The sequence below is a fragment of the Neovison vison genome, chromosome 2 (assembly GCF_020171115.1).
Source record: "Neovison vison isolate M4711 chromosome 2, ASM_NN_V1, whole genome shotgun sequence".
Classification (NCBI taxonomy): domain Eukaryota; kingdom Metazoa; phylum Chordata; class Mammalia; order Carnivora; family Mustelidae; genus Neogale; species Neogale vison.
The window spans coordinates 187790593-187817145 of record NC_058092.1 but is presented as its reverse complement, the minus strand read 5'-3'; the positions used below and the strand labels follow the sequence as shown (position 1 = coordinate 187817145).

The window sequence follows — 26553 nt, the reverse complement described above, 5'->3', positions numbered from 1 at the left end:
TGATCAAAGTTACTCTCCCTATCACCACCACCACCACCACCTACTAATAACAAAGATCCACGAATAATTAGTAGTAGCAGATATTTTTCAGACACAGAATCCAGTTAATCTCAGAATGGTCCCTTTTTATAAATTCTTAAAGGAGATCTAAGAATTTTTTGCATGAGGAAGTTACCATCATTCAGAGAGAATTCATGTGATGGATTCATCCCTAAAGTACAATAGAACAACCCTTGGAAGATGCTGGTCTTCACTGTTCTTAGAGTCCTCTGATTTGAGAAAACAACTAAAAAATATAGTGCAGCAGGAAGGTGGCACCCATGAACATATGGTGAGTAACAAAAATGAGACCAGAATTTGTTTTCAGATATTGCCGAGCTCATTCTGTAGCCTTGGACATTTTTCTTGAACTCCAGCAATCTGGAATCTTGCCTCCCTGGTCAGCAACACTTCTAAATCAGAATAAATGTAGTCCGCAGCACTCTTTCTCTTTAATGATCCCCTTTCAGATCCAGAAAATCGGGCAAAAACAGTGATGTGTCCCTTCTAATCCCAAGTACCTACTCCTACTTTTGGTCTGTGCTTCCTCAAGCAAGAGGAGTATGTCCCCAAGCTAGTTCGGCCTTATAGTCCTGGTGGATCTCTGATAGCCCTATCGTTCTACCTTGGGCTTTGAAATATAAAAGCAATAGACCTATGGTGTTCTTGTACACGTAACAGCTGTGGCCCTGTCAGGGTGACGGTCCCCACCACTAGCTGGGGGTGTTTAAAATAACAACTTAGGAATGATCCACATCTGGTGTTTTCCTCCTCTTGTTTACGCCTGTCACCTCCTCCTGGTGTAAAATCCCCAAAGCTGGGCTTCAGTACACGGACCCTCGTTAGGTAAATACACTGGTGCTATACAGTTACTAGTACGCTGTTCATCCAGTTCAACACATGGATTAAATAAACCTCTTTGGTTTTGAGATCCTGAGGATTAGTTTCATTGGCTATTTTTCAAAACAAAGAAGAAAGCTGATCTAAATGTTTCTACTAAAATAATATACCCATCATTTAAAGCATTATTTATACAAATGCACTTTATTGTTTTAAACAGAACAAAAGAAGAGGCAGAAAATATTTGCATATAACAAATCCTAGCTTATAAATGTCGTTTTTTGTGATGATGTCTCTAATCAGTCTTCAGGGATTTTTTTTTTTTTTTTAAATTTGTTTCACTGTGTCTTGAGCACTGATACTAGAGAAAAGCACATCGGCATAAAGTGTAAACCAGTGTCTCAAAACACTGGAAGAACCTGGAGAGCAGACATGATTTTTCTTATTTCCTCTAAGTAATCTTTATAAAACAAAAAGTGATCTTTGGCATAGATTCATACTTTAAAGGCATTAATATTGCATTTATATCAGGTAAGCAACTATACAAATATGCTGAGGGCCTTGAAAATAATATTCATCAGTTAAAAGAAAATAGAGGAAGCCTGAGTGTACAGTACCAACTGAAGACAGGTTTTACACAGTAGATGTTGGGATTTAACACACATTGGAAGTGAGAAGAAAGGACATTCAGGCAACGGTTCTTACTCCTTTACTCATCCAGTTCTGGCTTTGGGAAGAAGTAGGATTTCATGTGCTGGGCAATGCTTAGACAGCAGTGATAATGCAAAACAGGAAAAACTCTTCTCTCTCGCTTTGCTATTAGGAAACTTGTGGTGATAATTAAATATTATATCCATTACTCATGAGCATTGGTACTTGGGAGGGAGGTGGGGATAACAGGGACTTGGTTAAGGGAGGTAGGAATATAGAGCACTATTTCCCACTGATTCATCCCCAACGGTGCCAGAGTTCCAGACTGCAAGTACCAATCTCCCTTAGGTAGCAAGTGCCCTTCAGACAGGATTGCCTTTCTATTAAACATTCCTGGGGGGCAAGCACCAGTTCTTAGGTGAATTTCCAAAGGATAAAAAGGATCTTTCAAAATTACAATGAACAAACACATATCTTTAAAATCTTGTTTAGGAAGGGTATGAGGGAAGAATACAAAAGCCAGGATTGGGGACATGATTTGGTTAAAAACTAAATGCAGCATTACAGCTCAGAAAGAACAGTAAGAGCTAAGAATGAATGATAAGGCCTCAGCATAGATCTCTGCAGGCAGTGACAAAGCATGAGGTGCCTGAGAGTGGCCATGCCGGGAAGAAGGGCAGGGCCTCGCCCGGCTACTCTGCCCCTCCGGCGGCAGAGAGCACCAGGACACACAGTGTGTGGGATGGCTACCTTCATAGGCCGAGGCGGGATATAGGACAGGAAGCTTCCCTAGCACAGACGTTGCTCAGGGGCAAGGTAAAGACAGAATCGTGTGATTCTGTGATTTCCTCCTGAGAGTGAAATTTGGTTTTGCACTGTGGGAAGTGAGAAGGATTAACCTGGGGAAGGGCAAGAGGTGAATCCAGGCCCCATGTGCTGGGGCTCCCCAGAGGCCATCTTCCCTTGTAGCAGCAAAGCTCACTTCTAAAAAGGACCCAGATAGCACAGCCAGGGTCAGGAGCAATATGGAAAGCCAAAACAAATTTTGGAGGCACAGTGATTTCCTTCTTAACTAACTTGCCTGGGCCTGGGTCTTGGGACCTTGGTGGGGAGGATTGGAGGGGAGGGGGAAGAGAAAAGGAAGCAGAAGAGGAACTGTCCCCTAGGGAACGAGGGCAGAGCAGGGTGTTAAATCTTGGCTTCTGAGCTTTTGTGAAGTCCATGGGCTAGAAACCCAGCCTTCCTATTGGGATAGAGTGTGCACAAGTATAACTGTGTTGGAGAATACAGGCTTTATACGGAGAAACATTTCAACGTGTCCATGACAAGAGTATAAATGGTTTCTAAAGTGAAGAGGCCCCATTCTTTCTGTTATGTCAGGCCAGGATGTGGCCAATAACCCCCTAGCAATTCTCGGCATCTTCTGGGACTCAGATCATTTCATTCTGTTTAGTAGGGGTTTCTGTGCCAACCAGGTTTGGCCAGGTGCCTACTGGTACCAGGGAGTCTTTCTAACCCAGCGTAGTGTAAATCCAGCATCTGTTCGAATTTTGATTGAAGCCGCTTCTGCTTCTCGAACGGTCTCCTTCACAGACTGCATAAGGTTCTGGGCATTGTGAACCAGCATCTCTGTGGCCTGCAAGGAAAGAGAAACTCTCCATTACTTGTCATCCCAGAGGCGGCCCTTCCTTCAAAACCAGCCCAAGCTAGGCGTGGGCTGCAGGTCCCCCTGCCTGCGGCCGGGATCCCCATACTTATCGCATCACTGGGAGGTTAGGGGGAGCACCAAAAAGAACCCCAAAAAACCCACCCCTGATTATGTACTATACCCTCAACCGGCCTCTAGCATGTACTCTTGCCTGCTCTTCAAACAAGCTTCTGCCTCGGGCTCTCACTATTCCCTTTACCTGGAATGCTTTTCCCTTGTGGCTCAGCCCTCACCTCCTTCAGATTTTCGCTCAGAAGTCACTTTGGTGAGGCACCCCTTGCCCACCTTACTTTAAATCACAAACACCTTCCCAAGTGACAGCATTGCTCATCCTCCAAGTCTTCATTTTTCTCCATAGAACCCATCCGTACTAACTACTACACTTTATGTAAATTTTACCTAGTTTGTTTTACCTGATTTTATTTAAAATTTAAGTTCCACAAGGGCAGTGATTTTTGTGAGTTTTGTTCACTGCTGTGCCCCGTGTTAGGCCAGTGTCTGGCACAAAAGGGTATTTCATAAATATATAATTTTAACAATGAATGCAATGAATGAAGAAATAACCAAATGAACAAACCAATCATTTGTAAATCCATGAAAATCTAAATAAATAAATCTCCTAAGCACACAAGCTTACAGGGCTAGGATCATATGAGGACTCCAGCACAGAAAGTCAGAGAACGTATTGATTCATTAGCTCCCAATTTTTAATTCTTATCTCTTCTTGAGCCAACAAAAACCAAACAAAACAAACTATTTTTGAGCCATAGACCCTTTGAGGATTTTGTGAAGTCTCTAGATTCTTCCCTGGAAAATGCTCACATCTGTAAAATTTGTCCAGGCAGTTTCTAAGGGTTCATCAGCTCTGAGAGGCATAACTATGGGCTTAAATTCCCGGTCAGCTGATCTTTTCACTCAGTCAACAAAGAGGCTGAGGCCCAGATAGGTTAGGAGATTTGCAACCAAACTTACACAGTAATCAGGATGAGGACTAAAAACTTCTAACTTGCAGTCCTGTGTTTTTGCATTCTTCCACACTATCAGTGTCTATCCTTTTTTATTAGAATATGAGGTAGAACGTAGTAGATATTCTCAGAATACATTTGTGTTGGTTAATTAAATGACATGGTCTGAAACTATGAGTTCTATCCTTTCTTCTCTGTTTCCACCACTTCCTTTTCTTCAGATGAGACCACATGATGGGAAACAGCCCAGTGCCCACACCCTGCCTAGAATACATGGAAGTCAGGGGTGAAGATCCAATACCCATGGTGCACAAGGAGGGTGAGGGTGAGAACTACTGGATGAAAACTGCCATGAAAGCACCACTCGTCCTAGACCGTAGCCTCCCTGTCTCCTCCAAAGTGCTCCTGGCCTGAGATCAGGGTGGTCTCCCAAACTACCCTGTGAGTTCCCCAGGGAGAGGAACTCTAGACAATCTTTTATTTTTCCTTTTTTTTTTTTAAAGTTTTTATTTGACGGGGCACCTGGGTGGCTCAGGCAGTAAGTGTCTACTTCAGCTCAGGTCACGATCCCAGGGTCCTGAGAACGAGCCCCACATCGGGCTCCCTGATTGGCAGGACGCCTGCTTCTCCCTCTCCCACTCCCCCTGCTTGTGTTCCCTCTCTCAATGTGTCTCTTTCTGTCAAGTAAATAAATAAAAATCTTTAAAAAAAGAAAAAAGAAAAAAAGATTTTATTTGACAGAGAGAGACACAGCATCCTTGGCAGGATGCCAGGCAGGGAGCCCGACATGGGGCTTGATCTCAGGACCCTGGGATCAGGACCTGAACTGAAGGCAGACACTTAATGACTGAGCCACCCAAGCGCCCCTCTATTTTTTTTTTAACTCCCCTACTCAGTGCCCAATACAGTCCCACATGCATATCTGTGTGAGCCCATCTGGGCAGTTCAACGAAAGACGTGCTACCTACAGTAAGAGGACGCTAGTAGACTGGCTCACAGTAGGGCTGACTAGAGAGGAGATACGGAGGAGAAGAGATGCCCAAAGGAGGGCTTTCGCTATAGTCCTGGGCCACGTTTCCAGGAGGCAGCGAAAGAGGACAGACTCCAAAAAGTGGTTGCCAGCCCTTAAAAGAACCCTCCCACCAACTTTATTTCAGTGTCTGTCAAAGAAACCAGGAGAAGCACCTCCTTTGAGCCGACATTTCAGCCTCAGCACATGCCTGTCTCAGGCCCCTGAAAAGCCGACGCTCTTCACCTCCCCAGGTACTTCTCACCCGGTGAGCTGGGAAGCACAAGTGCTTTCCAGCTGCAAAGACGCAACGGGCAGGAGTGGACAGGAACTGGAGGCCTCCAGAGAGTCAACGCCTATTCCACAGAGACAAAGAACTGAGCAGAGTCCCAAGTGTTAATTGGCACGTCACCCCAAGCCTCAGCTTCCGCTCTGTGAAGTGACAAAAGTTGCACAAGAACTTTCCTTCCCCTTCAAAGTTTCTGACGCATCTGTGCAACACAGATGCCCTTCTTAGAGAGTTAAAGAGTCCATTCCACATACTGAATATTCAACTCACAGGTCAGATTTTCCCCAAAGCTGAGTTAAATCGCTATAAAGGGGCTCCAAAACTATTGGTAAGAAACCAAAAGCAGCGGACACATACCTGCTCGGACTCCTCGTCACTGATGTTGGTCCGGCCCAGCATAGTGGCCTTCACCGTGGACAGGATCTTGAGTTGGGTGCTTATGGTTGGGATTCGCTCGCATACCTAAGAAGCAAACTTAATTTAGCATGTTTCTAATGTTTTCCTTGCCCACAAGCTCTTTGAGGACACGACTTCTCTACCTCTGATTTCCTAGAGGCTGGCATGCAGAAGGCACCCTGTAAATTAGCCACAGAATCCCACTTGGTTTCTCCCTAGGATCAGTACAGTCCCTCTGTTCAGAAAGGAAGCATTTTAATTTTTTCGAAGTTTTCCTGTCTTTCCCAAATATACATGTGTGTTTCCCTTTCTGCTATTTCTTCAGAGTTCCTCCACCTCCTCCTTGCTCATCCAGTTTTCTCTCTCCTGCTTTCTCCCTCCCATGCCCCCAACTCAGACACAAACACACACACACACACACACACACACACACACGTGTGCGTGCGTGCTACCCTTGCGTACCTGTAAGAGGTTGGTTCTAATCCGCTTATCTGTGCACTGCTTGGCAACCTCCTTGGCCAACCGTGTCACCTCATCTGAGGCCTTGGCAATGTCCTTGGCACACTGAATCAGTGCCCGCTTGGTACCACTGCCCCCTCTTACCAGCCGAGACATCTCAGCCATCAGCAGAGCCATGCGCTTGGCTGCTGCAATGATGTCATTGCCCTAGAGAGAGAAGCAAAGATATAATGTGAGCTCAGCCCACACTGTGGCCAAGTTAGGGAAGGAAGGAAGAAGCGCAGAGAAGAGAGGAGGGAGCCTGCTGCTCTAGCAGCCTCTGGAAGGGTGAGGAGAGAAGAAAAGGACTGTTCTTGAGTGATACAGACAGTACAGGAGGACAGAGAGAAGAGGGAGCCGGGGGGCTCCTCCCAGCACTCCGTGAGAGAGACAGAGAGAGACGACCCTACTGAAAAGAGGAAGACCTGCAGATTAGTCTGGAAGGGCAATATGTGCTCCCCGCATAGCACTGAACGAGCACTTCATCTCCAGGTTAATCATGTCAATCAAAATGAGGATGGGTCGGAGAAGTTGGTTAAACAGGCATTTTCCTTTCAGGAGGGGACAGCAGGAGAGCTTGCTTGAGGGGAAAAATACAGAGGAGCCTTTCCAGATGCTGAAATCATCCTCTTCACCCTAACCCTTGTTACAAATAGCAGCCAAGGACTGTGGCTGCTGAGCTAGAATTTAAACCAAGTAACTATTATCAGCTTTGGTGAGAAAAGATCTATTTTCTCACCTAGACTGTTCCTGCCCTCCCTGCTACTGTGTCTTATTTGTCCTGTCGACCTCAGGGAACATGTTATTTTAATTTGTCACATTTTAAAAGGCCAAGAATCAATTCCTCAGCCCTCTCAGCTAAGTGGCTTCAATTAAAGAGACCTTCAGCCAAGAGCAGAAAAGTACAAATCACAAGTCAAGCTGTACATGGAGCCCCCACTCCAGCTCATAGCGGTTTACCTTCAATGGGGTATTTGGGTTCATTAAAACCCTCATGGGTTGTAATAAAGAAATGTATAAGGAATTTACTTTATGCCCTCAAAAGGTGCACCTTTTGGCTGCTAACAACCAGAAACAACAATCGCAATGTTCAAAACTACCTAAAAGGTCAGGCCCTACTCATTTTTCCCCTCACGCTTTTCAATTTTCTGCACAAGGCAGTGAGGCATACACAAACCATGCCCTGCTGGGCGCCCTGTGAGACACCCCCACAGGCACCCAGAGATGGCCGAGCGATATGCTGGGAGGCGTGTGACATCTCAGGCAATCACGGAGGCCACAGAGAATATGGGGATGGGAAAAAATCACGAGAACAGGGGCAGGTTAGACATGGCCGTCTGGGCCCATCTCTTCCAGGATAGACCTGGGATCGTTCCAGGATTCATGAACTTGATTAGAAAACAGTGTGGTGCTGAGGTTAGTTATTATCCATCACTCTTCAAACCCTTTCTTCTTGCAACATGCTACCTTCAAAGGGAAAAAAGTGATCACCCTCCTCCTCCACTCCCCACACCAGAGTTGGTTCAGTCCCAAGGCCAAAGCTCTGTGGCTGCCCATCCTGCAGCCCTGAGTGCTCTCTGCTCTCCACCCCCAGCCCATCCCCCTGGAACACCTGGACAAGCAGTCAGTGAAGCCCCCTTCCCTGTGGGTTCCCGTCAAGGCCAGCATCTGCCAGGCAGCCAAGTGCAGGGCAGCAAGCAGTCCGCCCCAGAGACCCTGCCATATAAAGCTGCTTCCCACTCCGGCCCACTCCACCTGAGCCATCCGTGACAGGTCAGCAGAGGACGGGGTGGCAGGCCAAGCTCCATGGTCAGGCCAGGTGACCTCTTAATGGTCTATAGTGGTTCCTGACCTGCAAGTCATTGAGAGACCCAGAGCTTCCCAAGGGGTTTAGGGATCTAATCGTGGCCCCGAGGTCAGTAAGAAAACGAATCCTTTCAGAAAGTGACCCCATCTCTACCCCCCACTGGTCATAAATGCAATCCAATTAATCGGGCATTAGCAGACCTATTAAACTCGTGAAGCCAGTCCTGACAACAAGGTGCAGACAGACAGAGGCCCGCCCCGCTCAGACTCACAGGACTTGCACAGATCATGAGTGATGCAATGTGTCAAGGCTGCACATGGCCAGATGCATACAGAGCAGCCCCGCCGGGGGTGCTAGATCAGTACCTTACTAGACCACTTGGTAGCTTCCCGATGCAGGGACTGAGCCGCGGCCAGAATGGGCTGGTTGACCGGCTGATTGGATGGCATTAACAGCAGCTCAGGTTCGAAATCGTCTTCCATGTCAGGGGGGACAGGGAACCCAACAGCATCAGCCGCATCTGCCTCAGCTACAACACCTACACCCACCTCAGCGGCCCGGTTACCCGGCTTTGTCGATGGCAGGGAGGATGAGAAACAGGGACAGTGTTAGTCAGAGCAGTAGGACAGGGGAGCTGAGCATCACTTGGTTTAGTAACCAAAGCTTGCCTAAGATGGGAAAGAAAAACGGCACCTCTCCAGAAGCCAGACGAACCAAACTCCACCGAAGGGGGATTCTCAGCCTCCAGCACCAGCCAGAGTCCCCACTGTTGTCAGTGAGGGAAAGAAAGAGACTCACTCCAATGGCAAAAGGTTTCCCAAGAAAAATGTAAACCAAGAAAGCAAGTGGCATTCCTTTTTTATCTATACACTTACCACCAAAGTTAAACTTGCCAAGAATAATTTTCATGTCATAACATTTCTGAGGAGCCAAACAACCAAACAACAGTAGCTGATTACCTTTAAAAGGAATCCAGAGGGAAAAAAGTAAATGTGGCCACACAACTTGCTCTGAATGGAACAAAGTGATACCCACCCCCCAGCCCCCACTAGCTTCTATGGAAACTGTTCTAGATCTTCTGGGACACAGGAAGTGACCTGGGTCAGCTCAGCAAGTTGCCAGACACAGATCATTATTTCCAGCAGGAGTTAAAAGATCCCAGCATTTAAAAATGCTACAGCAGAAGCCACGGACAGCAAACCAGGAAAGAGGCACAGAAAACGAATGCAGTGATGAGTGAGGAGGACTTGTCAAATCTCCCACAATCAGCCAGCGGAAAGGAGCCTCCAGACTGGGCCTCACCCAGCTTCCCATCTCAGGGAAAACCCACACTTCAGACCAGTTCTCTCTATCCCCTCAAGGCCTTTGGACACAAACACCTCCATGACCTCCTCCTGCACCCACTGCTACTACTGACCCAGAAAGCTGTTCCCGGGGTACAACTTAAATCTCTCCTGTTGCACAGCAGGGTTCTCAATCCAACCTTAAGGTACATACTTCACAGATAACCCAGGAACATAGCTACTGACCAACGCTGAGTTCAGAGGAGCCCAAATCAGTACCCATGAGAGAACAGGACCTGTTACGGGGAGAGAATGGATTTAATACCATGGATGGGGATTCCGAAAGGCCAGGGCAAGTGGCAGTGTGATCAGATGTGAAATAGGCAGAGGGGAAAGCAAACAAAAGGAACTGCCTAAATGAAGCCAAGCCAAGTATATGAAGAATGGTAATGCACGTCCTTCTTTAAAAAAAATAAATAAATAAAATTTAAAGTAATCTCTATACCTAATGTGGGGCTTGAACTCACAACCCCAAGATCAAGAGTCACGTGCTCTACCTAGTGAGCTGGCCAGGCATCCCAGAACACGGGTTCTTTATATCAAACATCTCTAACCAAGAGGAAGAGTTTACTTTTAAGTTTATTTGAGGTTGCTATCGCTCCTAAAATTCTTATCCTGCACAGGAAACCTGTCTCCAAAAGGTGATGACAAAGTTGGAGAATTCAGAGCAAACAAATTTCAGGTACATTCTAAACCCTTTCCCTAAATTCTGTCTCAACCAGGACTCATCAACTAGGACTCCTTAGAGGAGAGGCCAGCTCACTGCTGCTGGGGAGCAGAGTCTCAAGGTGTGCAAAGACAGACACACAAACACATACCACCCTCACCACCCCAAACACACACGGTCAAGGAGCTCCTGACTCACAGCTCAAAGTCGGCAATTCTCCAATGCTCCAAGCCTCCACACAGTCAGACCTAAAGACTGCTGGCCACAAACGGCAAAGTGGGGTAAACATGTAGGCCGATGTTGTCTGCCCCCTAAGTTTGTTTATAATTAAGTGTATTTTGTGTCCTGCTACACGATATATCTGGGTTTATTGTAACGAAATTTATTTATTTACTTATTTATTTTTTAAAGCTTTTATTTCTTTATTTGACAGAGAGCGAGCACAAGTAGGCAGAGCAACAGGCAGAGGGAGAAGGAGAAGCAGGCTCTCCACTGAGCAGGGAGCCTGATGCGAGGCTCGATCCCAGGACCCTGGGATCATAACCTGAGCTGAAAGCAGCCACTTAACCAACTGAGCCACCCAGGTGCCCCATGTTGTAATGAAATTTAGATTGCCTTTACAATCTTTGAGTAAAACCAAGCTCCACTGTCCCTTCCACCCCTCTTTCCACATGCACTGGGACTCTGCAAACGGTCCTGGAGGTGTGCACGGCCCAGGTGGAAAGGTAGAATTATAAATAATTCCACGGCCAGGCCCAACACCAGCAAGGTCATTATTCATTCCTTCTTAGAACCTAGGTTCACAGGTAACAGCACAAAAAAATAGAGAGTTTCAAAAACCAAGGTTGATTTCCCAGCCTGGAAAAACCCAAGATCAGCTGCAAGTAGAAGGTCCCCCAGAAACTACAGTTAATACAAAAGCCTGAGATGGCCAAGGGCAGGAAAAGGCAAATAAATGGTGGGAATAAAGATCTAGAAGAGGGGGTCGTATTACAAACAGTTGAGAACTGAGTTAAAACTACATTTCACCACCCGGTGAGCAAGAATATTTAGTTCTTATCTAGAAAATCTACCATGCACTTTTTCATCATTTCAGGGGAAATAGGCAAAAGTTATTCACGGGGCCTGACAGGTGCAGCACCCACATTTTCACCGACCACATGAATATTTACACTTTCAGATTTGTGGAGCTAGAGTTAGCCTGGAGGGGTCTTGAATTGGGAGGTGAGATGATTCTGAGAAAAGGACAAAGCACAAAGCTCCTAAGCACATACCTGCTTTCATAGAAAACAGAAGGAAAATGCAAACACTTCAGCCAACTCTAGCAGAGCCCACAGAAGACTGTTTCACATCTGGAGTACTGATACTTAGCAAGAGAACACTTAAAGACATTCAGCAATCCTGAGAAAGAAAAACAATTTCTAAAAGACCCCGAATGTCGCAGGTCGCAGCAACGGACACTTGCATGGACAGAGGAAAGGAACCTCCTCTCTGACATCTCACTAAGCCACGAGGAAGAAGAGGATCGTGTTATTGGCGACAGCAGGAACCAGAAGCAGAGAGAGGGTAACTTTCCAATCAGACTCTTCTTCCTGGGCTGTGTGCATGTCTTCATCCTTTTCCAACAAGAAAAGCCTCATTACTTACCTTGCTGGACCACTTGCGAGCCTCATCGTGGAGCTGCCTGGCAGCCATCATCATTGGCTGGTTGATCACCTCCCCGGCTTTCTGCTCAGGAAACTCTTCATCCTTCTCCTCTGGTGGTGGGGGCCTGGGCGGAGGGACCTCACCCTCAGGCAGAGGTGGTTTGGGAGGAGCAAGCTCATCAGCCAGCTAGAGAGAGAATTACTGGGTTGTAAGTAAAACCCTAGGAACTACTTCTCCTCTAGAACTCTTTCCTTTCCTTTCAAAGCATCCCCAGAAAAGCCACCCACGTTCATTCCATATAAGACCACCCGCATGGAGCACAAGGACCACCTGCCTGAATCGCCACAGATGCATATTTTCTTCCTTGCTTCTCCACAAAAAGCCAGCAGCTAGAGTTCTGGATGAATCCCAGGGAGGCACACACAGTACTGCTAGACCAAGGCTCCTCAAAGAGGATGGATCTCATTTGTGGTCCTGACTGTTTCAGGACAGTTGCACAGGTGACTAACTTCTCCCCGGGGCCTCAGTTTCCTCATCTGTCAATGAGGGGTAGCTAAACCAATTGACCTCTAAGATCTTGATTCTAAGTGTCAGGAATTTGCCGATCCCATAAGAAGCAGGCCCTAGAATAGCCCTTCCACTGGCCCCAACCATCACCAAGAGCCCAGCTACAAAGAAGCAAATGAAGCTGAAACGTTGGAGGCTAGAGAAGCACTGTGCCTCAGCTTGGGCAAAAGGACCCAATTCTGTCCTCAACCAACTTAGAAACTTCCATCTTTTACTGACATGAAACACAGGAAAGTAAGTCAAGGAAAGTAAATCAAATTATTGCCTTGATGAGCTATTCCCAAAGTCCAGCTGTCTCCAATACTGTTAATTAGAACAATTACCATTTCCTATTCTAGGATTTGTATCTATAAGTTATTGCCCAGCTAAGCCTCCTCCGAAACCATTTATCTACGGAAGAATAAATTTATGGCACTTTGGGGAACATAAAAAGAGTTGAAATTACAGTTGGAGGAAAATATACTTTTAAAAAACAGACTATTATTTTTGTTACTAAACAAAAAAAGAAAAAACAAAAAAAGTCAAGTAAAGAAGACTGTACACAAATCTAATCACCTCAGTTTTGCCCTTGTCAATTGGGAACACAAAAAAAATCTCCTCACCACCAGGTCACTTTCCCTCTCCTCAGTAACTCATCCTATGACCTCATCACTCATCACATCCACACTTCCCAAAGCCAGCACCTCTGCTCCAGTCAGTCCCCATCAGAGCAGGCCAGGCCCTTGACCCCCACCGACCCAGCACGCCCTGCGCAGAAGCACGGGCATAGGACTCTACTGGTTCTGGAATGCAAGTCAACTTGCGTGTCCGAGGAAGCTTCAGGTAAAAGCCAAACGAAGACACCTCATCCACGAGGCTCCGAGCACAGCTTACCTCCCTCTTGCTACAGTCCCAGCCCCCTCGGCTCAGTTCTCCCCGTCACTCCAAATCTACTTACACGGAGCTGTTCAAGATCCGGAGGAGGAGGTGGGAAGTCAGGCTCCTGAGGTTGGAAGGCTTCTCTGACCTTGGCCACAGCTCCAAGGATCCGATAACCCGAGTCCAGGAAGCTCTTTTGCAGGCCTAAACACAAGACGCCCTCACTTTCACTAGGCAGGTCAGTGCCCTGGAGCACCGTCTGTCCAGCAGCAGAACTGGTTTCTATGAACAAAAGCTGCATGTGAAGCTGCCAGGAAGCACCACAGGCAGTGACTGAAGGGGAAGGGCCGGAAGGGCCAGGCAGATGCCATGAGGCCTACAGAGAGTCACAAGGGTCACAAACCAGCTAATCCCTGTGGTGTGGGCAGGGTGCCTTCTTGCCTGCACAATCAGCAAGTACTCAAGACGTTCCTGGGTGTGATCACTTCGGGCTCAGGTGGTGCTCATCACCCCTTGACAGTGAAGCTGTCAAGAGATAAGCCTGCCCAACTCAGAACAGGGAAGATGTCGTTTCGGATTGAGCAGACATCCCCGGAGGACGTCTCACCTTTCTCCCGACTCCTTCGCTCACCTTGGCAGTAAGTGTGTTAACCCCTAGGTTGAGCTACCACTGCTACAGTGCCTGGTCACCTGGGATTCAGGAATTCTGCTCAAACTTTTAGAAACTCCAATTAGGAAATGGAGCGTGTCCTTAGTGACGGTAGCTTGAAGATGTGAGAAAGATCCTGCCTGGGTTAGGGGTGAACAGGGCAGCTCTTCCCACTCCCTAACGGTGCCTAGATTCCACTCATGTCCATCCAGACACACTGGATGCTCCCAACAGGAAGGAATTCCGATGTTTCTAACCAAAGGAGTGGTAATATCTTCAGTAATACTGAAAACATGCTCACAATTCAGCTAAAGAAAATCCAGATTCTTTGGTGTAGGATCAGGATATTCACAGAGGAGATCTATAGGTCAATTTAAGCCCTCCAGATTTGACAGAAACCGAAAATATCTTACAGAGAAAAAAGCATTTTAAGAAAAGCAGAAGAGAAGATATGCCCATTACATAAGCTAAATGGTTGATAAAATGGTTTTCATGCCATTTTTGAGCAATTTCCAAAATAATGACTAAATGGAGCCAAGAGCCATCTAGTCAGACAACATGAAGAAAGCACAGAAAAGTCGGTCCAAAGCAACTAACTTGCAATGAACCTTCCAGTATTGCAGAAAATATTCTGTGCCATTATATATATATATATACATAGTATTTTTTTTTTACATAAAAAAATTAATCTAGGGGCACCTGGGTGGCTCAGTGGGTTAAGCCGCTGCCTTCGGCCCAGGTCATAATCTCGGGGTCCTGGGATCGAGTCCCGCATCGGGCTCTCTGCTCGGCAGGGAGCCTGCTTCCCCTTCTCTCTCTGCCTGCTGCTCTGCCTACTTGTAATCTCTCTCTGTCAAATAAATAAATAAAATCTTTAAAAAAAAAGATTAATCTGGCATTCTCAAACTAAGAATCTGCAGTGTTTGCCCCCAGACGCAGTACGTGGTGGTGGCAGGGTGGGTACAAATCATCTCAGCACCCTGTCAGCTTCCTGAGGTAACCTCTCAAGTGAGGTGCCAGGCACTGCTTACCAGGGTCAGAGATGTTTCCAGCCACAGCCTTGGCGTCCATCACCATAGGGGAGATGGTCTTGCTCAATTCGTCAGAGGCGGCTTTCACAGCCTCGCGGAACTTGGGATCCTCCGAGTTCTCCACCTCCCTCTTGGCCACCAGCAGGATACGGTTGGCCCGACGGGCAATGCTGGTGGCCCCGGCAACCAGCATCTGTGGCTGGATGTTGGCCATGGCTACTTTACACTTGTCCAGGTCTTTTTTAATTGCTTCTTCAGAAGCATCCAGTAGAGATTTGGTATCGATAGCTTCATCCACCAGCCCTGTCAGAACAGAAATGAAATTTTGTTTCTGTTTTAGAAAAGCAGAGATTCAAAAACCCTCTTGTCCACTCAAGGTTCTCACGTGAAAGTAGAACACCCGGAATTCTCTCCTTTAGCTCTAAGTCCTTCCTAAACAATCAAAAACTTCCAGGTGATTTACCTTAGTTCAAAAAAAAAGTGAAGATGTCATCCAGGAGGCCATATAGATTCACGACACCCATACCGACCGTGGTCACCGGCCTTCTCGGGTCCTCTGCGGCCCACAGGAATCGCAGCGACAACAGGAGGACAGCGTCTCCGGCCTTCACCGCATCTCCACATTATGCTAATAACATTTTCTGCCTGCCCGGCTCACTCCACAGCCATCTGTTGCTTGTTGGCAGCTGGCCTTGCCCCAGACGAGCCACGAGGAGGGTTCTAATAACCTTGACGGCTTGCTTCTTGTTTCGGTTACCTTTCTTCCAACACCCCGGGAGCTCCACTTTCATCTCTGGCTGCTAGGGACCCTGTCACGGCAGGTAGTGCAGGGACGCCAAGGAGCCCACGTTCCTCATCTCCTCCCTCCTCGCCTATCCCTCCCTGCACAGACGGTGAAGAAGGTTTGGAGGTGCCACTTCCCTAGCACAGACACACGTTTGTTGGCGGTTGGTTTCTCCTTTTCTTGAAAAAACTACGTAGTTGACAAGTTGAAGGAAACTCTGAGACAAGTTGTATTAAATGGTAGCTATTGTGGTTCCTTGAAATGTGAACCCACTGAAAATGACAGGGACACTTACTGTATCCACAAACACTGCCTCCAGCTCTGAAACCAAACCCTGGTTCAGGCTGAGCAAAGGCACTATTCAAAGGGAAGACAGGAGCTTTGACAATGAGCATCGCACAGGGAGGGCAGAATTAAAAGAAAAAGAGACTCAAAGAGCCTCTCTTCAAACAAAGTTGCAAGGCCTGAATGAGAAGCCTCAGCCTTAATCAGGGCCAAGTACACTGTCAGGCACATGACCATCCCTTCATCCAATTACAGCTGAGTAACATAACCCGTCCTGCTTGAGTTTCTCAGAACTCATTCCTCTAGGACTAGACAGTAAGAGCTTCACACACAACTCTACCTGTCATTTTTTCGACATTATCGATCCACTGGTTCTTCATGGTCTCAAAATGTTCGTAAGCAGCTTGATTTCCAGGATTCCTAAGTAAGATGCGAGCAGCTGAGATGACCTGTCAATGACAAAACAACCTTTAAACCCCAGGGCGTCCTCCCACTGGAATACATTCAGCGAAGCTTTCCCCTCTCCACCTACAGATGGCACTAGAAAGCCAAAAATGCGCAAATCTTCGCAGGCTGAACACCGGAGACTTAGGTCTCCTAAGGACCTCACCCGCAGAGCCAGTGCAGAAAGCTATATAGTCAAAGCCTGATTTTTGAGCAGGTAACAGAATGACAAAGGAAATGGCATTCACTTGATACCTCAGAACCCACACAGAACTGACATCAACCCTCGATGTGGACTCTTCCATCTTACCAAGCACCACCAAGAAAGATACTAAAAATTACTTTAAAGTAATATGTATGAACATTTATTAAAAAGTAGCTGTCTACAGTTAACGAAGTACTTTCACATCCATTATCTTACTTAATCCTCACAACAACCCTATGAAACAGGACAGGTAACTTCTCCAACTTTACAGACTCAAAAACCAAGACTCAGGAAACGTAAGTGACTTGCTCAAGAGCTCCCAGCAAACCAGTTACAGAAATTAAGGAAGGAACTAACATTTACCGAGTATTTGGTAAGTTACAGGCTTTAAGTATATCCTCTCCGTCCTCCAAATTACCCATTAGGAAGGAATTCTCTTCATTTTACAGATGAGGAAATTCAAGGTCACAGAGGATTCAGGTCCAGATCTGTCTCCAAAGCCTTACTCTTTTTTTTTTTTTTTTAAAGATTTTATTATTTATTTGACAGAGAGAGATCACAAGTAGGCAGAGAGGCAGGCAGAGAGAGAGAGAGGAGGAAGCAGGCTCCCTGATGAGCAGAGAGCCCGATGTGGGACTCGATCCCAGGATCCTGAGATCACGACCCGAGCTGAAGGCAGCGGCCCAACTCACCGAGCCACCCAGGCGCCCCCAAAGCCTTACTCTTGCTGAAGCTGGTATCTGTAGTTTTCTGTTTCTCTTTTTTAGGAATCTCAGTTCTGTACAGAAATACCTATGTTCTATGTCCCACACTTTATGGAAATTTTTAAAGAAAATTATACATGTTCATATTTTGTGGAAGTATTTTTAAAAAGTTGGACACGTATGATTTTTCAAGAGAACCTAACTTGTTAACATGCCATGTGGGCAAAAGATAAATAATAAAGATGTGTATTTTTTTTTCCCATCCTTTCCTGCAAGTTCCCATCAAAGGGATACATTAGCCAGTATCACAGATGTGTAAAGCCTAGCATGGGTCTTGATGTACTACAGGTACATAATACACATCTGCCAAATAAATCTATTTTTTAAAAACGAATTTTCTATAATTTGCTTAGGGAAAATGTGCAAACATCACACTAAATGATGTTGAACTGATATTCTTAAGAACACCTCTCACAGGGGCGCCTGAGTGGCTCAGTGGGTTAAAGCCTCTGCTTTCGGCTCAGGTCATGATCCCAGGGTCCTGGGATCAAGCCCCACATCGGGGGTCTCTGCTCCATGGGGAGCCTGCTTCCTCCTCTCTCTCTCCTGCCTCTCTGCCTACTTGTGATCTCTGTCTGTCAAATAAATAAATAAAATATTTAAAAAAAAAAAAAAAAAAGAATACCTCTCACATATTAGAACTTAAATTCCTGTCCAATTTGTTTTCTTTTGTCCCCATTCTTCCGATTTACTGTTCACAGCACACTGGCTATAACTTGATTATTTAATGAAGTAGAAAGAAAGCAAGTCAGGAACACAACCTCAAAGAGACATGGGGAAAGGCATAAGCTGTACTATGAAAACAGACTAACGTCTCGAGATTATCCAAATATTGCCCTAATTATGGATGCATGTGAGCAGAGGTTGCTTTACCAGTTTTTTCTACCCTCAAAAGTTATCTATGATCATTGTAGGAAACTAAAACATAAAAATGATTTTGACACCTTGTGTTTCTTTCGTGACAATATTTAGTAAGTCTTCAAAAATGTACAGAAACTGTTCTGTAATTGACCTTTACTGAACACTACATGGTTGAGTATTGAAACAATGACGAGTGAACAAAATTCAACCTGGGGTGTGAGTTCTCGGGCCGTCTTTACTGATGCCTGAATGCCTTCCACTGTGGCTTTATTAGCAGTTCCAACAGCAGCCGCCTTCTCCGCCGTGGCACCAAGCCTTCCTGAATGGTGCTCGAAGTTAGCCGCCCTCTCATCAAATACCTTGAGGAAAAACAAAGACATTAGGAAAACTTATTTCAATAAAATGAGTCAGGAAGCCTAAGAAAAACTCTTTCTTAGCCTAAGAAAAACTCTCTCTTGAGCAGCAACTGCTCAAGCAAAGACTTGACAGATGACATCAAACCCTAGTGACTACGACCACAATCTGGCAATTGCCAGGCCCTGGCCTTGCTCTGTCTCCTCAGAGGCTTGGCCATAAGCATCATGCACACACTTGCCTTTCCGTTCAACCAATGCTTACCAAGTGCAGAGAGGACACACAGCACTGTGTCATCTGCAACAAGGAGTTCACAGAGTGTGAAGACTTCAAAAATCCCTGTTTCCAAAAGTCTTATCCTGTGAAGAGGACAGGCAAGCCCACTCCAGGCTCCAGGGTGCGTGGAAAACTCAAGAATATCCACAGTCCTAAGCTGAACTCCAGCTTCCTCAAGGCAGCATCCCTCACATATCCATTACCATTAATGTTGTAAAAACTCTGCCCCTGACCTCCAGGGGAAAAATGATAGCTGGTGCTCATACTCAGGCCCGACACTAGGGCAAGGAAGGCTGCTTTTTATTCCCCTGCATACAAAACCGTCTACTGAACTGTTCATTCACCTCTCAAATTTAAAAAAAAAAAAAAAGAAGAAGAAGTTTGTTTTTTCCTTTGACATGGTTATTATGTGAGGTTGCATTCAATGAAGGGGATTATTTAACTCCAATAAAATGACAAAAGCACATCTGTCACTTGTTTGGATAACAAGGCTTGAAAACACAAGGCATCCCCAACAGTGCTGGGTCAGGTTTACACTCTACACAAAGCATGTCAGGAATGGCCATGGAAGGATCCATCCTCTTCCTTGCCTCCTTCTGAGGGTCTGCCTGCCCTACTCGGAGACAGCTGTCTAGCTCCTGGAGGACCACCTCGAAAGCCCTAACAGGCTCCTGGTTCAAGAGCAGACTCCAGTCGCATTGCCAGGGCACTGTGTTGACCCACTCAAGTCTCTTCCCCACACTGGCCCCTTGTTTCAGTTCAGTCACCTGCGTTCTTGCCATTTAATGCTCAGAATCTCTATCTCAATCTCTGATCTCCTAGTCCCCTTCACCCAGCCTGTCCTTGTTCCTCATCTTGGCTGGTCTCCTGCACTCTGGATCCACAGGGCTTTCGCTTATCCTAGTTAATCCACCCAGTTCCAGCCCTGTCTGCTGCTCCCTCTGATTTAACTGGCTGCTTAGCCCACTTTTCTTATCACTGAGTCAACATTACTGAGCACCTACTATGTGCCGGACCCTGGAGTCAGCACTGAAGATATAAAAATGAGTAAGGCACAGTTTCTGCACCTCAGGAGCTTACATCCTTGCTTATGAGCCAAAAGACCCATAAGCACTTATGATACTTACGATAGAGTGTACTGTGTACAATTATAAAGCTAACACTGCTACCATGGGAGCAAAGGGAAAGGCGCTTAAACCTATCCAGGACATAAAGGATAAAAGGATAAAGGATACATAGGAACTAGCCAAAAAAGAAGAAGGGAAAGATAACAGAGACAGAAAGAACAAGACATGGAAGGGAGAAAGGACAGAGTCTGCACAAAACTATAAGCAATTAAATACTGCTGGGGCACTAGCGGAAGGGCAGGGGTTTGCAGGAAACAAGTACAGAGAGAGTATCAGGAACAGATCCTAGCACTCTGGCTTTATCCTATAAGAAAGGGAAGACCCACTGAAGGGCTTAGCAGTAAAACAAGGTCAAATCTTTCTTTTATTGGTGGCCGAGTGATAGATTCAAAGACCAGTCACAGCTGTGCAGTCAATTAGGCAGCAGGGGACACGGATCAGAACTAGAGCTCGAGCAACATGAATGGAAAATGTGAAGGATTCAAGAAATGTCTGTGAGATCAAATTAGCTTGCCTTAGTTACTTCCTGGCATGGGAAGAGTCAATGGCAACTCACAAATTTCCAAGAGGGAGAGAGAGAACAGCAGGACAACACAGCCTGATGTATCAAGGACTCAGAAGAGACCCTTGAGCTACTGGTCTAAAACTCAGAGAAGTCTGGAATGAAAAGAATAGCACATCATCCTAGTCTAAGGGGACCATGAGCTGAACCACGCCATGATGTAGACTAGAGAAAGAAATGGGAGTCATCAGCAAATAGGAATTACACAAACCTCTACCTACCAATTCCACTGGTCTTAGGTGTCTGACCCAACAACCCCTTCTTCTCTGCTGCCAATACTCACTTTCCTAGATTCCTCTACAGCTGGAGCAGCTTATGAAACATAAGCAAAGTCTCCTGGAGGATTTCTGGGAAAGCCTTTCCATTCAGCATCAATAATGTGCCAGATAATAATGTGCCAATAATTGTTTTAAGAACTGGGAATATTCTTTCCTGCTTTGTCGAAGATTAGTTGACCACAGAGTTGAGGGTCCATTTCTAGGTTCTTTATTCTGTTCCATTCATCTGTCTGTTTCTGAGACGAGATGTCCATCAACAGGTAAATGAATAAAGAAGATGTGGTGTATACATACAATGGAATATGACTCAGCCACCAGAAAGGATGAAATCTTACCATTTACATCGATGTGGTTAAGAACTGGAGGGTATTATGCTGAGTGAAATGAGTCAATCAGAGAAAGACAATTATCATCTGATTTCACTCACATGAGTAATAAAAGAAACAGCGTAGAGGATCATAGGGAAAAAAGGAATGGGAAGAAATCAGAGAGGGAGACAAAAACCATGAGAGAGACTCTTAACTATGGGAAAGAAACAGGGCTGCTGCAGGGGAGAAAGGGAGGGGGATGGAGTAGCTGGGTGACAGGCATTAAGGAGGGCACATGATGTGAAGGACACTGGGTGTTAGATATAACTAATGAATTATCGAACTCTACATCTGAAACTAATGATATTCTATATGTTGGCTAACTGAATTTAAATTTTTAAAAAAAAATAAGAATTTTTTTTAAAAAAGAACTGGGAATAAAGGGGCGCCTGGGTGGATCAGTCGGTTAAGCATCTTCCTTCAACTCGGGTCATGATTCCAGGTTCCTGGGATCAAGCCCTGAGTGGAACTCCCTGCTTGGCAAGGAATCTGCTTCTCCCCCTCTGTACACCCTCACCATGTTCTTGCTTGCTCTTGCTCTCTCTCACTCACTCTCTAATAAATAAATTAAATCTTAAAAGAATTGGGAATAAAGTACGACAAAGTCCTTGCCTGCATGGCCTTTCATGCTAATGTGAAGGAGAGAGACAAATAAGAAGTGAGGTAAACACGTCAAATGTTGAAAAATGCTGAGGCAAAAAGTAGGATATGGAGATTAGGAAATCCCTGGGGTGGGGGGAGGGGTTGTATCTTCAGCAGTGACCCAAAAGTGACATTTCAGTAGGCGCTGATGAAAGGGAATGAATAACACAAGTAATTCTCTGTGGGAGGAACAGAGAGAACAAGCACAACGTTCGCAAGGTTAGAATGCAGTAAACATAACCGGGGCACACTGGGAATACAACACAAGGCAGTCAGTGTAGACCGAGGCACATAAGGGGTGAGGGTGGTAGGACCCAGGGTCGGAGAAGCCAGAGGGAACCAGATGCAGTGGTGTGCTGAAGCCATGGTCACAACTCCGCCAGCCCCTCAGAGCCAAATGTGCTGTCTCTTCCCAAGTCTATATTCAGTGACCCTGCACAGAGACACCCACCATGGTAATATTTACATCATGGAAACAAACTTGACAAACCAGGGCTTTCTGGGTTTTAGACTTTTTTCCTGGAGTGCTGCCCCAAGCACAGCGCTGGCCTCACTGTCATTGTAAGGACTCTGGCTTCTCTCGGGGACAGGAAGGAGTCGTCAGAAGGGGTTGAGGAGGAGAATGACATCAAATCATTTACAAGGACTGCCCTGACTTCTGTGTTGAGAATAAACTGTCCTGATAAAAGGGACAGTTGGGACTGGAGTGCCCTATCCCTTGTTTCTTACAGCCCTGAACATGGTGCATGGGGTTATAACAGCTGTCTCATACCAGTGCGGAAAGACCAAGAAAATTCCAGGCATGCCAGTTCTCGTGGTGTCAAGGGTTGCCTATCTCCATGTTTCTTGTTACACAATAAAAAGAAAACCCATTTGTTTTGGTCTCTGAGAGGCAGGTCTTGAACAGTTTACAACTAAAGACATGTCCTGCGGACTTTCCTGACTGATGCACCTGGTGACTAAGGAAGGGGGGCAAGGCCTTCCCTGCTCTGCCCTTGCACCCTTCATCCACAATTTCCTAACCACCCCGGAAGCACGTGGGAATCACATTTTACCTTTACAGATATACAAATAGATATAAAGTGCATGTGTGTGTGCGCATGTGCATGTACACGTCTGCCAACAAAAGATATAAAAGACCTCAGATACCCACTTCCTCCCTACTGGGAGCATCAGGAGGCGCAGTGGCCGCCACCGCCAACAGCTTGATGGGAGTTGTGGTATCGCTGAAAACATCGGACACCTCCTGAGTCATCGCCTCTTGCATCCGGGTTTTCAGATCCTTAAAAACATTAAGAACAAAAATTATCAAAAATGTCCAAAAAGCGCATCTGTCAATGTCCTCACTTCAGTGACACATTCATCCGTTCATTCAGTCTTTCGTTCAGTAAGTATTTACAATCAACTATGTACAAAGTACCGAGCCAGCACGAACCGGCGTAAGCTATGACTCCTGCCCTCACAGAGATCAGCCTCTAGCAGGAAGGGTAAGACAGGACCCACAAGTCCCGGGAGACCGCTCCACCCAGACAAGAAATCTTACTTCCTTTCCTGGTGGCTTCTAAGAAATAATCCTGAGATTCAGGGGGTAGAACCCAAAGACGACTCTGAAATGAAAGATTTCCTCCCCACTCCCAAAGCTGGAGGAGCCTGATAATGACCACAGAAACGGTAAGGATCATTTGGGGGATGCAGTGCCAAATTTCTAAGCATTTTCTCACATTAAGAGTAAAGTAATTAAGGATGGCAATTTTTTTTTGGGATACATGTGTTTTCAGTTAAGTTTCTCGGAAAACTTTGATAACCAGTATATGTATCTATTTCTTAACATGGGTCTAAAGAGGGTTCTGAGAAGTCATGAAGAGGCTCCTTTTCATAGTTGTCATACTTAGTCCAATCTAAGTTTTCTGGATTTATAAAAAGAAGCCTCAGTCACTCCCATTGTGTCTCAAGGTGGGTGGTTCATGATACCGGAGATGATTTTAGGTGTTAGGCCAATGTTCTTATTTTAATAATTACATGTTTTCTTTTAAAGAATATTAGGAAAGATATAACTAGGTCATCAAGCGCATCATTTCAGGATTACTATGAAGTTATCATTTAAACAGATCCTCTCAAGTTTACAAAGGGAAGGGATGCCTGGTAGCTACCACAGAAGAGTTCTCAGTGGACTGAAACTTGGAAAACGTCAGCTGTCGTCAAACACAGGTGAGCTTTTTCCTAATCAGCTCTGGACTTCTTTATACCCTCCTCGATCCACCCTTCACTTTCCCTAGACTCAAGAAATTATATATTTTTAAAATCTCTCTCTGTCCCTAGTCTGTCCATAACAGGAAGCAGAAAATGAAATACGATGGGACTGGAGAGGGAGACAAACCACAAGAGACTCTTAATCTCAGGAAACAAACTGAGGGTTACTGGGGGGTCGGGGGATAGGGATAGGGTGGTTGGGTTATGGACACTGGGGAGGGTATGTGCTATGGTGAATGCTGTGAATTGTGTAAGACTGATGAGTCACAGACCTGTACCCCTGAAGCAAAGAATACATTATATGTTAATAAAAAAAAAAAAATACAAAGAAAAACAGGAAGTAGAGAAATGTCATATGTGCTCCGATGTTGTACCTTTAAGGAGTCTTGGAGCTGAGAGGCAAGGGCTCTCGCCTGAGGACTCTCTCCTTCCCCTCTGGCAGCCAGGTCAGCCAACTGGGCCGTCAGCTGGTCCACGCGGTCACACTTTGCAAGAAGATCTTGGCGATATGGCCCCATCATGACATTAGCCAAACGATGCCCTTCGGCCACAAGGCCCCGGATGGCAGCCTGACCTGGATCCAGAGGAAAATGCTGTAACTTACACAGACTCAGAGAAGGCAACTGAAGTGCCTTTGTGCTAAACTACTCTGTTGTTGTTTGTTTGTTTGTTTGTTTTAAACAATAACATTTAGTGGAGTTTTTGTCCCTAACAATAGAAAAATTTAGGGAATTCAGAAAAGTATAAATAAGAATAGATAATCCACCTATAATCCTTAGAGATTGACACAGCTAAACATTTCCTTCCTGTCTTCTGAAAAAGTATCTTATTCATATTTATTTACTTAATTTTAATTCCAGTCAAGTTCCCAATCAGTGTTATGTCAGTGTCAGGTATACAAAATAGTGACTCTAATTCTACACGCTACTCAGTGCTCATCACTTCAGCAAACCCTTAATCCCCTTCACCTGTTTCACCCATCCTCCCCCACCAACCTCCCCTCTGGTAACCATCAATTTGTTCTCTACAGTGGTTTTTCTGTTTTGTCTCAATTTTTGTTCATTTGTTCTGTTTCTTAAATTCTATATATGAGTGAAAGCATACGGTATTTGTCCTTCTCTGGCTGACATATTTCACTTAGCTTTATACCCTCTAGATCTACCCATGTCATTACAAATCTTTCAGTCTTTTTTAATGCACTGCACATTCCTAGACAAATATACATTTCTCTTTTACAAAAATGAGATTATACATTACATTTACATATTCCTTGCTTTTTTTATTTAATGGGAACATTTTTGCACATCACTGAATATTTTTAAAAAATCATGATCTCAAAACCTATATAATATATTAACTATAATTACTGATCACTTACTTACTATTAAACATTTATGCTGCTTATATACATTCTTGTATGTAATCATTAGAAAACGTCTGATTATTTCTTATAATAAACTCCTCAAATTGCTAAGTCAATGAGTATGAACTTTTTTAAAGCTCTTTACATGTAATACTAAATTGCTGTTCAGAATGTTTATGCCAATTTATTCCTCCCCCAGTAAATTATACATCTGTCTGATTCTTCAACACTGGGAATCACCAATTTAAAAATTTATCTTTTTATCCAACAAACACAGTAAATGAAGTAAATAGATCTCTCAGCTTCAGCTGGCTTGCTATCATAAAATGACCTAAATTCTTACAGATTCATCCCTAAAATCTCCCCAAAATCAAAACTCTAGGTTATCAATTCTACCGGTGACTGTGTGGTGCAGGAGCCCTTACAAATGAAAATAACCTCGGTAGCTAAGTGTCCCTTACTTATTTTCAAAAATTACATTTAACTGGATATTTTCCAAGAACTGCAATCGAAATACAACAGAATGGAAGTAGACAGAGGCTGGAAATAATTAGTTCAAAGTTTCAATTCCAACCTGAGGACCTTTCTATTTGCCCAAGGCAAAATCGTTTATTTGCTAATTCTTTTTTATTAAATCACAAGAATCATGTTGGCTACATTTGGAAATGGAGTCCCACTGTAGAATGACTTACTCACCAGTCGCTGAAGAACCCAACCCATTCTGCACCCAAGTGCAGATGAACAAGATCTCTATCAACAACTTCTTCCTTTTCCCTGAGACCAGCTTAATGAGGATTAAGTGCATTTATGGCCTTACCAACGCCCCGGTCATCCACTGTGGGATTATCAATCCACCGCTGTGCCTGCTCAATCTTGCCCTCCAGGTGGACAGCTGCCTTGGCGGGCCTGCTGTTGGCCACAGCTCTATTGGTTTTGGTCTGCAAGTTCTGCAGGGCTGTGGCCACCTGTTTGGCCAATGCTCGGGCCTCTGGGGAATCTCCTTTGCCCCTTTAAGAAAAAAAAAAG

The 26553-nt window shown here is 45.2% G+C and overlaps 1 protein-coding gene across 2 annotated transcripts in view; it reads right to left on the bottom strand.

Moving 5' to 3' along the window:
* Positions 1-1055: 1055 nt before the first annotated feature.
* The window catches only part of VCL (vinculin), a 117417-nt gene continuing 91919 nt past the window's right edge, over positions 1056-26553 (bottom strand). The window contains exons 11-22 of one of the 2 annotated variants that reach the window (XM_044239868.1): positions 26345-26535; positions 24539-24738; positions 23068-23196; positions 18517-18666; positions 16374-16482; positions 14965-15267; positions 13364-13488; positions 11860-12045; positions 8568-8771; positions 6360-6563; positions 5859-5963; positions 1056-3166 (exon numbers count right to left, since the gene is read on the bottom strand). In XM_044239868.1, the coding sequence (XP_044095803.1) occupies positions 3020-3166; positions 5859-5963; positions 6360-6563; positions 8568-8771; positions 11860-12045; positions 13364-13488; positions 14965-15267; positions 16374-16482; positions 18517-18666; positions 23068-23196; positions 24539-24738; positions 26345-26535 (2053 nt within the window). In that variant the 3' untranslated portion in view covers positions 1056-3019. The remainder of the gene's footprint in view (positions 3167-5858; positions 5964-6359; positions 6564-8567; positions 8772-11859; positions 12046-13363; positions 13489-14964; positions 15268-16373; positions 16483-18516; positions 18667-23067; positions 23197-24538; positions 24739-26344; positions 26536-26553) is intronic. The other variant, XM_044239867.1, reaches the window with a different exon arrangement.